The 13,964-nt window shown below is 40.0% G+C and overlaps 1 protein-coding gene and 1 non-coding gene across 2 annotated transcripts; both read left to right on the plus strand.

Moving 5' to 3' along the window:
• The first annotated feature begins 291 nt into the window (after positions 1–291).
• On the plus strand, positions 292–13,119 carry LOC140757655 (ATP-dependent RNA helicase DDX42). Its single transcript, XM_073093524.1, has 15 exons — positions 292–936; positions 1,203–1,296; positions 1,661–1,833; positions 2,401–2,641; positions 3,119–3,275; positions 4,025–4,164; positions 4,603–4,702; positions 5,210–5,341; positions 7,978–8,152; positions 9,003–9,099; positions 9,552–9,702; positions 10,215–10,408; positions 10,902–11,011; positions 11,467–11,587; positions 12,104–13,119. Exons 1-15 carry the CDS (start codon positions 689–691, stop codon positions 12,227–12,229), a joined length of 2,259 nt encoding a protein of 752 aa, XP_072949625.1. The 5' UTR covers positions 292–688; the 3' UTR covers positions 12,230–13,119.
• Positions 6,703–6,774, plus strand: TRNAM-CAU (transfer RNA methionine (anticodon CAU)). Its single transcript has one exon. It is a non-coding gene; the product is annotated as a tRNA-Met (tRNA).
• Positions 13,120–13,964: the final 845 nt, after the last annotated feature.

The following is a 13,964-nucleotide window of genomic DNA, read 5'->3' on the forward strand; positions in this document are numbered from 1 at the left end:
GTATACTAAACTAGTAGTAGTCCAAATGCTTGCGAGAAATACAGATCCACTAGTTTACAATTTCCCCACAGAACGGCTATAGCTATACTCCTAAATTTTCCCAATCCTTGCTGAAGGAGTTCGAATATATGATCCCTAACCTAACTTAACCTAACATTCGTCGACAAAAAACAAAATGGGACCTCTTAATTTTTTCTCGTCTATGCTAAGAAGGGAGTTCGGATGAGCTACCTCAACCCCCACCTCCATGTATATATGCCCATGCCATGTTTATTATATTATATTGTATTTGATTTAATTAATTTATAACATACTTGTCTGGCGAATGACGGATTGACGGACCGAATAGAGGCATACCGAATACCAATCATACCATAGTCCAGTAGACCAATTGTTTGGCATTCATGCCATTTATTTAATGACATTTCGACTTCGTTAGTTGGTTCGTTGGTTGAAGTTGGTTGTCTATCGATATTTTGGTGTATGCCGAAAAAATATATAGCAAATTCATTTCATTTCGTTTAAAAATAAACATCTCTGTTCTACACTAACGAAACTAGACGAGAAACTAAATATACCGTTTCTTTAGACTGATGTAGATGGAGTGTTGTGCGCTAACCTTATAATTGTTATGATCGTCTTCTAGTTAAGTGTTATTGTGGTCAAAATATAGTTTTAGGGGTTCACAATGAGTTATAATTCGGGTGGAAGTGGCGGCAAAGGTTTCGGCTTCGCGGGGTTCACAATGCCGAAGCGCAACCCGTCGAATATATCGCTTCACGCGGTGCCTCCGCCCTCGACCCCTATGCACGCAGTGCCGCCGCCGGCCAGCGGGCTCTCGAAGCAGGGCTACTCCACTATGAGCGCGATCACACAGAACGCTGTCACGGGCAACTTTGGCTCCCTCGGGAAGAAGAGGGCTAAAACAGAGGATGAGTGAGTGTTTCTTAAATTCTAGTTGGACAAATTACAGGACGTATGTCTAGCATTAGGTGTGGAAAAAAACAGTTAAAACATTATTGGCAGGAAAGCAGGAATACATATTTCTCTATGGTTGTATAATTTTCTATTCATGATAGAAGGTTGTTCTTATTTTGATATTAAATCCTGATCAAACTAAACTGCTCCATTTTTAGCCTTTTAACTGATAAGTTCAGTTTGTGTACGTAAGTAAAAAGATAGTATTATTCTTATCGTTCCAGATATTTTGATGATGATGATGAGCCACCCACACCAGCTCTAGCGTACATCCCTGCTCCCGGCAGTCCCACTAATGCAAAAGCCTCCAGTTCCAGAGTAAGAAATTCATAATATATCTGAGTTTTTAGTTTTTCTCACACTAACACACCTTTCTATTCTGAAAGGGAATTAGAAGAAATATTTAAAAAATCTTTTACTTTGAAAAAAATTATGATTAAATATATATTTTTAGTTGGTATTAAGTATGAAAATGAAAAATGTTGTACCAATGTAATAATCTATTTTTTATAGAATTTTTGTCCTTATTTTGCGTTGGTAATGTTAACACACATGCCTTTATGACTATCAGACATCAATTTTAATCATTAGTATCGAAAATCAAGAAGATGCACATTGTTTACCTGCTAATCTTTTGTGTTTTAACAATATTCTCAAGTTGCAACATGCTTAATATTTCCAGGCTAATGAAGATGATGAAGAGGATCCCCTGGATGCGTACATGGCTGGTCTGGAGCAGCAGGCTGCCAAGGACCTGGTGGCCAGTAAGGAGAACGAGGCCAGTGGCAAGGGTGATAGTGGAAGGGGGACCAGAGGAGATATTGATGAAATGGATGATGAGGAGAGTTATTATAAGTGAGTTGATATCTCTTCATAGAGATAAACATTGGTTTCTATATTCAAAGTGCCACATTATGTTTCCTTATTTGGTCACACATATTCTTTAGCTGTAGTATTTTTTTTTATAATATAGGAGTAGCAGACGAGCATGCAGTCCACCTGATGGTAAGTGGCTACTACCGCCCATGGACATCTGTAATCAACCCCAGGTAGGATTACATATTCCTACCTGAGGTCGGCCACAGATGCGCCGCTACCCCTGGGGACTAAGCTGGAATGCCTTGGAAGAGTATGTCTCCCTTACCACACCCTTTAAAACGGAACACAGCAGCTCCTAACACTGCTGTTACTAGGCAGAAACAGGTGTGGCGGTGGTGCCGCCGGAGTCGAACGACAAAGGGCTATACCACCTTCTAGTAGTTGCAATTCTTGAATTGATTTTACATAGAACTGCAGTTCTGTAAGACATTGGGTATTGACAACTAATATACATTTTAACAACTTATATACAGCATCGACAATAAGCTTTAAAAATATTTTACTATTATGTTTTAATTTTCATTTCTTTTTTTAATCTCATAGATATATGGAAGACAATCCGTTAACAACAGCTGATGATGGATCAGATGTGGAAATTGAATATGACGAGGATGGAAACCCAATACCTCCACCCAAAAAGAAGTTCATAGATCCCCTGCCACCTATAGACCATTCAGAGATAACATATGAACCCTTTGAGAAGAACTTTTACACACCACATGAGGAAATTGAGAAGTTGACTGCACAGCAGGTTGACGATTTGAAAAAGCATCTAGGTGTCAAGGTATAAATAAATTCACTTATTTATGTAGAATAAATATAATTATATTCTTATATAGGTTTAAAATTTGGTTGTGAATTTACCAAAATTCCTCTCTTACATAATGATTCAATTCTCCTTCTCTCAGTGTGAGACACATGTCTGATTTTTGTCTGATGTCTGATCTTCTATTATTTATTTGAATAGATAAATTGTGTGCTGGCTGTGGTATATGCATTGTCAGATGACCGCAAGCTGATGAAACCCAGATGTGCATGTTATACAAAATAATACTAATTATAGTGAGATCAAACATTAATATTTATTTGAAATTACATGAGGTTACCTGTACTGGTACATGGAAGTAGATGAATTTGCCTTAAATGAAATGAAACTTGTTATTATGATATACCTATTTACAAACAATATTCTCTAACTTAAACTGTCCAGGCTAGTCTACTAGTTTTGGAAGAATTATAAATTCCAAGACTTAATTTCCAGATCTCAGGCCCGGATCCACCTCGTCCCGTGACCAGCTTCGCTCACCTCGGCTTCGACGAGCAGCTGATGAAGGCGATACGCAAGTCGGAGTACACGCAGCCGACGCCCATACAGGCCGCCGGCGTGCCCGCCGCTCTTTCGGGGAGGGATCTTATAGGTGTGGTTCCCGAAAATAATATCCCGTTGCCTTTAAAGAGCCGATATACAATATTGGGATGTTTGGCTTTGGACCCTACATTTTTTACGGAATTTATTTAATTTTTTACTGGAACCCAATTATTGTTGACCCGAAATGCATGTGCGGATTTTGTATGAGTTCGATAGTGATCGTTGATGCGTTTTCGTGTGTTTAGCAGTCGTTTAGCTATCTGTCCAAATTATTAACACTGAATCCATGATGTTAAAGTATGTCGCTGGACTTTATAGTGGAAAGTAAATATCCAACATGGGTTAGCCACAAAATATAAAATAAAAATGGGTAAGGTTTAACAACCACCAAATATTTGTTGGATAAATCACACAATATAAGGTGAAAAATAATATAATTTGAAAACCTTATGAACATATAACTTCGAAGGTGGTAGAACCCTTTGTGATTCGACTCCGGCGGTACCACCGCCACACCTATTTCTACCTAATAACAGCAGTGTTAGACGCTGCTGTGTTCCGTTTTGAAGGGTGTGGTAAGGGAGACATACTTTTCCGAGGCGTTCCAGGTTAGTCCTCAGGGGTAGCGGCGCATCTGTGGCCGACCTCAGGTAGGAATATCTGATCCTATCTGGGGTTGATTACAGATGTCCATGGGCAGCAGTAGCCACTTACCATCAGGTGGACTGCATGCTCGTCTCCTACTCCTATATTATAACAAACAAAAAAATATATATTTAACTCTATGAATGTCTCCAGGTATCGCTCGCACGGGGTCCGGTAAGACCGCGGCGTTCCTTTGGCCGCTGCTCGTGCACATCATGGACCAGAAGGAGCTGGCGCCCGGGGATGGACCCATTGGGCTCATTCTCGCACCCACTCGGGAGCTTGCACAACAGGTATGGTAAATATTTATAGTTATAAATAATAATCCTAGAGTGTCCTATGGTCAATTGGTTCATAATTATGGTTAATAGATAGATTTCCTAAAATCTTAATTCGACTATCTTGTATGTATGTGCTATGTAAGGTGTTTAGAAAACTCTGGCATCATGATTTAGGTTAAGTTGTAACCCCATGTCTTATAGGGTACTAAAGGTCGGACCAGATTCAGCGAAAAATCGTAGGTAATAGAAGTAGACTGTAGTATAATGTTAAGTGGTCAGTGCTGTGTATGGATAAGTTGAACGATTTTTAATATATTATTTTTGTTTGTTAAGTGGATCACTATCTATTACTGTCTTTCAAATACAAGTTAGAATTCTCATTATGAACCACAAGGTATAGCGATTTTATAGTCGCAGTTTTACTAAGTTAAAAATATATGTCTGTTTCAGATTTATATGGAAGCAAAGAGGTTTGGCAAAGTTTATAACATAAGGTGCATCTGCGCGTATGGTGGCGGTTCAAAGTGGGAACAAACGAAGGCCTTAGAAGGTATTCTTTACTTATACGTCTTTTGAAGATTTATTTCAAGATGTTCCAAATATCTAAAAAAAATAGGGTATTTTAGCATGAATTGTTTTTTTTTTACGGTATATTAGTATCAATATTTAATAACATTAGAGTACTGTAGTGTGTCTTTTATCGTTAAAGTTTAATATAATGACAATTTTTCTTATCATCATATTCTAAAAATTAATTAGGGTCATAAAAACTTTAGTAATCACAAATAAAATAGTATCGGAAACATTATATGTAAAGAAGAAAAATATTTAAACTAGCTGACCCGGCAAACATTGTGTTGCCATATAAATAAAAAAAAAATGAAGGGTGAACAACCCTTATCACTTAGGGGTATGAAAAATAGTTAGTAGCCGATTCTCAGACCTACTGAATATGCATATAAAATTTGGTGAAAATCGGTAAAGACGTTTCGGAGGAGTACGGTAACTAACATTGTGACATGAGAATTTTAAATATAAGATTGGCTTCGTATTGTAGGTGGCGGTGCAGAGATAGTGGTGGGCACGCCGGGCCGCATCATCGACCTGATCAAGAGCAAGGCCACGACCCTCAACCGGGTCACCTACCTCGTGCTGGACGAAGCTGATCGCATGTTCGACATGGGCTTTGGTGAGCATGATAATTACATAAATATGTTCCGAGAAGGTTTTTTGCGCGTGTGCCAGGGGCTACACTGGCCATCATAATGTTGCTATAGTCCGATTCATAATTAGGTGTCCAAAATGTAAACAAAGGTGTTGACCTATCAAGAAAATATGTGTCAAATGGCAGTTTCTTATTTTTGACAATATTAAATTAATACATCGATAATAAAATAATAATCTAAATAAATTAAAATAAATTCACATTTTCCAATATTTACATTAACTCAATTTCATTTCATACAGTAATAATAATAAAAAAACAAGATTTATGAGAGAAAATTAAATTGTGATAATGGTCACACAATCGGCATCCAACACATTTTTTGTGCCGCCATTTTTAAGTGTCGTAGTTGATATTATTCATTTTTGTGATCGTGATCGAACTCGAATTTTTTCTAGTTTTCTTAGCGCGTTTTTTTTTAATTGTGTGCAGTTATTAAGTTTTTGTTTTAAGTTGAATTTTGTGAAATTTTTCGTTTCTTGTTAATTTGTTAAGGTTAACAATACCTGTAATCGAATTTTGACAATGACATTTCTTTGTTTACATTTTGGACACCTAATTATGAATCAGACTATAGCTGACAAACCTACTTAATATGTAATAAAATTTAACAAGGATATTTCAATTTAAATAAAGTATAAAAATAAACAATTTTTAAAATATTATTACGAAAAATGATTTTATTAGCAAAAAACATAAGACCTAGTTTTTAAGATCGTAATTTCATTAAACGAACGTAAACATTAACCTTTTTCTCTGGAGAAATTGCAACATCACTCACGAAGTTGGCAACAAATTACTGTTTGAGAAAACCGCCACGCGCACACAAAAGTTTTTCTGATTATTGACATGTTAAAGTTAATTCAATAATAAAAAGTAAAAATAAATTAATTTTTATTATATTAAAAATAATTATCTAGGACACTACGCTTTTTTACATACAAAACGACAACTTAAACAAGATTACTCACTTTTTATACCAACTACTATTTATTTAAGTTATAATTTGTGATTTTAGACTAAATAAAGGCAATAAACAAATTTAAAAACGCTAATCGTGAGTACCCGTTTCATAATCAAATAAGTCATAATTGTTTGAGTTGTCTTCCAATCAAATAATTAATTATTATAAACAAAAAAAACGTGTTCAAAGAGATAATCCAAAAAGTTCATACTCGCAAAAAGTCTTAAATTATGAAGTAACACATAAAAAACACAGTTAAATTAAGAATGTCCTCCTTATTTTTAAATTTTCAAGTTTTAAAAAGATAAGTTTATTCAGTATGCATTAGGATGTGTACGTAAAATTCAACAGATTTCATAAGAGCAGAGTGGCGCAGTGGAAGCGTGCTGGGCCCATAACCCAGAGGTCCGTGGATCGAAACCACGCTCTGCTATTTCTCTGTGCTTATTTTTTATTGTATTTAATGAAAAATATGAAAATTTAATATGATTGAAAACAATTTTTCAATATAATAATATATTTTACTTCTATAAAGTTTTTTTTCGTGCGATGATATTCGTGAATACGTTATCAAAATTGACGATTTAAACACCATTTTAAAGCTTATATTTTCTAGTTTTACGAAAATTCTTTTGTGAATAAATGTCTTTAACCAGAAAATTCACCGTACATAGTTTAAAATAAAGATTTTGTTTTCGTTACAAAAATGTCTTTAACCAGAAAATTCACCGTACATAGTTTAAAATAGAGATTTTGTTTTCGTTACAAAAAGGTATAATAATGTTTTTCGTTAAACACAGTAACGCCATCTATTGATAACTTGTTGATATGTAGGAGACGCCATTTATTAACAATCTGTTCTAATTAATATGCCAGTGGCCGACTGTGGATATCATCGTAAATAAAATTAGAGGATAATAACAAAGAAATAAATAATCTTCACATTATATATTATTAAGTACATGCTAAGTTTGCAAGCAATATTCCGAGAATGGAAATATCAATATTTATATAATTATGTTTATTAGTTCTATTTAATATATTTATATCTCTACTGTACATCAGTGATGTAATTGACATAATTTAAGGAAAAATAAAAACCTGATCACATAGAAACTCAATAAAAAGCTTGTTTGGTGAATGATCAACATTTTTAAACTGAAATGTTACGTATAAGCAAAGTTATTGGATTTTCGGGGTTTCTATTGTGTCTACAGCCCTGTGCCTTTAAGGCATAGGGTCGAAATATTGATATGGAGACTATGACAAATCGAAAAATAAATATCGATATTGAAAATTTTATATATTTTAAATGAGGCTGATAGAACCAGAGTGGTCTCACTGCATTTTAATGATTTTTGACCTATCTGTATTTTCATAATTTAATATGTTGTATAGTTCGCGTAAAACTGCTAGTCCGCTCTGAATATAGAAATGAATCGCGTCGCCATTGTAAATTGTATAACCACACCTCCTCGCAACAACTTCAGAGCGGATTATAAAGTTTTACTTTTCTCTATATTGTAAATCTTTTTTTGTATTTAGGTTACTCTGGTTCTAACAGCCTCATATAGCAATGGGTCTAGGTCGTGAAGTCGAGTTGAGACATTAGCTAATTCCCTCCGTGTGTCGACAGAGCCGCAGGTGCGTTCGATCTGCGCGCACGTGCGGCCCGAGCGGCAGGCGCTGCTGTTCTCGGCGACGTTCCCGCGGCGCGTGGAGCGGCTGGCGCGCGACGCGCTGCACGACCCCGTGCGCGTGCAGCACGGCGCCGCGGGGGAGGCCTCGCACCTCGTCTCGCAGCACGTGAGGTGAGCCCGCCCCGCCCCGCACCGCCCCGCACCGCGCGCGACGCGCTGCACGACCCCGTGCGCGTGCAGCACGGCGCCGCGGGGGAGGCCTCGCACCTCGTCTCGCAGCACGTGAGGTGAGCCCGCCCCGCCCCGCACCGCCCCGCACCGCGCGCGACGCGCTGCACGACCCCGTGCGCGTGCAGCACGGCGCCGCGGGGGAGGCCTCGCACCTCGTCTCGCAGCACGTGAGGTGAGCCCGCCCCGCCCCGCACCGCCCCGCACCGCGCGCGACGCGCTGCACGACCCCGTGCGCGTGCAGCACGGCGCCGCGGGGGAGGCCTCGCACCTCGTCTCGCAGCACGTGAGGTGAGCCCGCCCCGCCCCGCACCGCCCCGCACCGCGCGCGACGCGCTGCACGACCCCGTGCGCGTGCAGCACGGCGCCGCGGGGGAGGCCTCGCACCTCGTCTCGCAGCACGTGAGGTGAGCCCGCCCCGCCCCGCCCCGCATCGCACCGCACCGCCCCGCACCGCCCCGCAATGCGCGCACGCCGTCCTAGCGGCAGGCGCTCTCAGACCTGGGGAATGAAATGGACCTGGAAGCTGAAAATGACAGCAGTGCAAAAAAAAAAAAATTACATCGCCTATTTTACATACTTTTTGACATACGCATCTATTTGCAACCATGCGGTCTGTATCAATTGTCTTTTTCATAACTATGGATCTTATGTTTCGGCCTCACGTATAAAAGCTTTGAAAATCGCTCACCCATTCTCTTTGCTTTGTATGTTTTATCATATTGTACCTTATATAAGTATCAACAACCTCACAAGTTTTACATGCATCAATAATCTATTATTTCTTTTGCAGAATATTCAACAAGCCTGATGAAAAATGGTCATGGCTACTCAAAAACTTGGTGGAGTTCCTATCGGCAGGCAGTATATTGATATTTGTGACGAAAAAGGTAAACAAATATTATATTTTATTTGCAATCAAATTGTATGGATTTAGAATTGTTTAGATGTAAGTTAACAATGCAGTGATAGCTTAGTGATTAAGAAACTCGGCTTGATCGAGGGGTCCGAGGTTCAAATCCCAGGCACACACCTCTGATTTTTCGAAATTAAATATAGGAGTAGCAGACGAGCATGCAGTCCATTATTAAGATTTAGCCCCAGATAGGATTAGATATTCCTACCTAAGGTCGGCCACAGATGCGCCACTACCCCTGAGGACTAAGCTGGAACGCCTCGGAAAAGTATGTCTCCCTTACCACACCCTTCTAAACGGAACACAGCAGCGCCTAACACTGCTGTTATTAGGCAGAAGTAGGTGTGGCGGTGGTGCCGCCGGAGTCGAACCACAAGAGGTTCTACCACCTTGAAAAATATTTTAGACTATCCTTGATGTTGCCAGCTGGAAGCGGAGCAGACGGCAGCGAACCTGGGCGTGCAGCAGTACGACGCTCTGCTGTTGCACGGCGACATGGACCAGGCAGACCGCAACAAGGTCATCACGGCGTTCAAGCGGCACGAGAACAGCATCCTCGTTGCTACTGACGTCGCAGGTCTGTTTGTAGCCAGCAGCGGGAATGAGCGTTTGGTTGATTGATAAAATGTATAAGATTGAGTCGTCTAGTCGTATTGAGTCCGCGCCAAACTGCAACTTCAAAGCGTTGAAGTTGTTGCGCAAGCATATATTCCATAGCAACGTAAGGGTATACCAACGCAGCTATGCACCCGTGGGTGAGAGCGTTCAGCGGAGGGTGCCTTGTCTGTACTAGCAGTTTGGAGTGGACTATACCATGTTACTTACTATCTATAAACTTAAGCAACGATGGGTGTGGTCAGGATTTGGATGGGGCCGCTAAGTATAATGTCATGTGCGCTTTAATACTTTAGAGGGTACGTTCAATTTTAAATCTTGATTGTAATGAACAATCATTCTATGCAATAGCAAATCATACTAGGAAACCATGTTTGAAATATCTGTCAGTTTTTTACTCCTAATCCGTTTTGCCATCATTTTTGTTGTATTTTTATGATGGAGTTACTTTAACAATTGCTTATATCCTTGCAGCCCGAGGCCTGGACATTCCGCACATCCGCACGGTGATCAACTACACGGTGGCGCGCGACATCGACACTCACACGCACCGCGTCGGTCGTACCGGACGAGCCGGTGTACGGGGACACGCGTACACCCTGCTCTCGCGCGACACCGACCGCGAGTTCGCCGGACACCTGCTGCGGAACCTGGAGGGCGTGCAGCAGGTACCTATAGACCGCGCCAAACTTCTAGTCCGCTCTGAAGTTGCTGCGCGCAGGTTTAGTTAGCATATACTCCGTAATGTCAGGGCACACTAATGTAGCTATGTATCCGTGGGCGAGAGCGGTCAGCGGAGGGTGCGGGGGGGGGGTACCGCGCTGTCTTCGTCGCGCTAATATCTACAATTTGCTATTGCCTACCGACTATACGTTGCAAAGACTAAACTGATAGGCAGTATGTCGCGACTCCGCCTGCTTGGTGATGGTAAGTAAACAAAGACTCCCTCGCTGGCAATTGCCAATACGTCACGTATGCAGCCAGGAAGTGGTGACATTACCAAGGCGTTGAAACAGAACGGTGTCGAAGGAACAGAGTGCGGGTGGAAAGCAAAACATGCTCTACATATTATGCTGGAGAACTTTGTCAAAGGGCTTACTGGAATAAATAATTGTGTCTTATAAATTTAATAATTTAATAAATAAATTATAATAATTTCAGGAAGTGCCAGAAGAGCTAATGCAACTGGCGATGCAGTCCTCATGGTTCCGCAAGTCGCGATTTAAGAAGGGCAAAGGAAAGAACTTGAACATCGGAGGCTGCGGACTCGGGTGAGGAGTCTTTTATACTTTATTTTAGACATATAACATTGCTTGTATTTTTTGTCTGTCTTATTGTTGAAAGAAAATTCTAGGGATAGATTAAAACTTACCTTGAATATAAAAAAAAATAGAGTTTTATTTAATATGCATTGTGTGTCGTCTATCACGATTGCATGATAAACAGCGCACAACAAAAAAAAATGAGAAAACCTTGAAGCGTATTTTACCAATTTTACTCTGGAGTTTTCTCTTCATTACGAGCATTTAGAAAACATTATTTTCATGGAATTAGAAAATGAAAGCTAAGAAAGAAAAAAACAAAATATGCATTAAATAATGTTGTGTGTGTCCCTGATTACGTATTTTCGTGCTTGCGTGTGTACTTGCGTGCGTGTGTGCGTATGTGTGTGTCAGTGCGCATGTGAGTATCTCGCAGTGTTAACATGTGCTGTGTGTGTGTGTAGATACAAGGAGCGTCCGGGGCTGCCGCCGGCGGTGGAGGAGCCGGCGGTGGAGCGCGCGGCGGGCCCCGCCACCGACCGCCTCGCCTCGCTCAAGCAGGCCTTCCGGACTCAGTATAACCAGGTGCGTTTTCATATCGGTCGTTCTAGAAAGTTTAGGTAGCGAACGGGGACAGTTTGCCTGACGGTAAGTGTCAGCTACTGTCCATGGAGTTATGGAATAGGCTTAAATATGACTATTATCATTATAATGCTACAAATGTATTACTTACCCCTGTGGTATAAGTTGGAAAACCTCATATAAGTGTATTTTCCTTACTATCCAAATTCATATCAGAACACAACAGCACTATAGCCTGGGAACCCATTGAGTAAGTTTTTAGTCGCAACTCCACGCGATTGCAAGATTGCTATATTTTTTTTCAAAACCGTAGTTTTGTGTGTTACCCGCTGGTACAAAAGAAACCACAGAAAACTGTGCACACGTGTATATTATGGGGTTGATTACAGATGTCCATGGGCGGCAGTAGCCATTTACCATCAGGTGGACTGCTACTCCTATATTATAAAAAAAAAATTAGCCTAACACAAGAATGTTACAAAAGAATGTAGAAATAATACGAAAACATTTGTCCCCCAGTTCACAGCATCCACGGACCACTCATGGGAGCAGACCCGGCCGGCCCTGCAGCCCGGGGTCAACGCCCCGGCCGCGCCCGCGCCCGAGCGCACGCGCCGCGGCGGCAAGCGCAGCCGCTGGGAGTAGCCGCTGCTGGGCTTATGTAGGGGAGAAGCTGAATAGACTTGGAATGCTACGACAGTTTTGTAACGCTGTGGAGGGTTTTACTGCGGCTTAAAGGATTGACGGATCTTAACATAAGGGGTATCGTTGGATACTTCTAAATTGTCGGAGCAACGTAGACTATTGCTAAGTCAGGACTTAGCTTTTATACAAATACTGGTTTGAGTCTATCTCATACTACAGCTCAAATGCCTAGACAGCTTTTATCATATGAGGTGTTGTTGAATTCGTCTAAATTATGAACTACAATTTCAAGAAGTCATTTTGAGTGTATGTATGTATGTCTCATACTTTGGCATGCCCTACAGCTGAAACGGCTTGACGGACCTCATATGTTAAACATATGAGGTTAAATTGGATTTGTCTGACTCACGTTAATAACATGAACCACATTATTTTCCTTCAGTTATTTATTTATAAGCAAGCGGTTTTCATTTTCATAATAATTTATGATCTCGTATTAACGAATTAAATGAGAACTATCATTTGCAATAAAAGGTTACAAACGTTAATAATAATATCCAAATACACTAATTATTAATCAGGGTTACACAGTACATATTTCAATAATAGTGACACATGATACATGTAATATAAATAGGAACGTCGTTATAAAATAATTTTCCATAATGAAGTATGCAACTAAACAAAGGCAAAAAATATCATTCGATACATACAAGCACACCAATAAACAGACTAATAAATATTTGTGGCCTTACACAATTTCTACATTTTCACACATACTTTTTTACATATATGTATCACACAAAAAACGTGTCTTGTATTAAGAGTCTATTTGGTTACTTCGTCTATGTTAGGATAAGGAATAACTATTATCTCGCAATAAGTACTACTTAACCCAGGGGTTCCCAAACTGTGCGCCGCGGCGCCCTGGTGCGCCGTAGAAAGTAAAGAGGGGCGCCGTGAGTCGATCCTCTAATCATTGGACAACACAAATATTGGCGTTTTGGTCATTGATTCAAAATGAATATCCAAATTTAACATCCAAAGCATTAAAAAATTTCATTCCGTTTGCAACATCATATCTATGTGAAGCTGGGTTTTCAGGTGTAGCAGTGATAAAGAACAAATATCGCTAAGGATCAATGTGGAGCAAGAAATAGAATAGCAGTGTCAAGTCATATTCCCTTGATTGAAATTAACCGCTTTGAAAAACTGTGCGGAGATCACTTAGCTCACCCTTCACATTGATTTGACTGAATAAATATCGTATTTTATTTTTGTTATCCTCAAGTCTTTCTTCTTGTTTTCCGTTTAAATTCTTTTATAATAACGTATTGTACAATTTCATATTGTGCTGTTTTAAATTTCGTTTCGATCAACCTAAGGTAACTACTGTTATTGTAGTTACCTATTTCTTTCGACTGTCTTCTTCAAATAGTTAGCTAGGACAGAGCACAGGGCGCCGTGAAAGAATATTAAACTTGTAACTGCGCCGCGGGTTACAAAAGATTGGGAACCCCTGACTTAACCTGTTGGAAGTGACACGGTCGAATGCATTAAGCCCCTTATACACTAGACGACATGAAGTATTATGTACCTAAGACATATGTAGGTGAGTAAAATATACTCGGAACATGCATATAAGGCTTGCGAAATTAATGGTGTTAAAAATACAGGACAGTTATGAAACGTATTTTCAATACACCAAAATGAATTTGGACTAAAATTATAATGA

This window comes from Epargyreus clarus, unplaced genomic scaffold (genome assembly GCF_041222505.1).
Source record: "Epargyreus clarus isolate Ecla_fem2 unplaced genomic scaffold, WU_Ecla_fem_2.2 ptg000004l, whole genome shotgun sequence".
NCBI classification, from domain to species: Eukaryota; Metazoa; Arthropoda; class Insecta; order Lepidoptera; family Hesperiidae; genus Epargyreus; species Epargyreus clarus.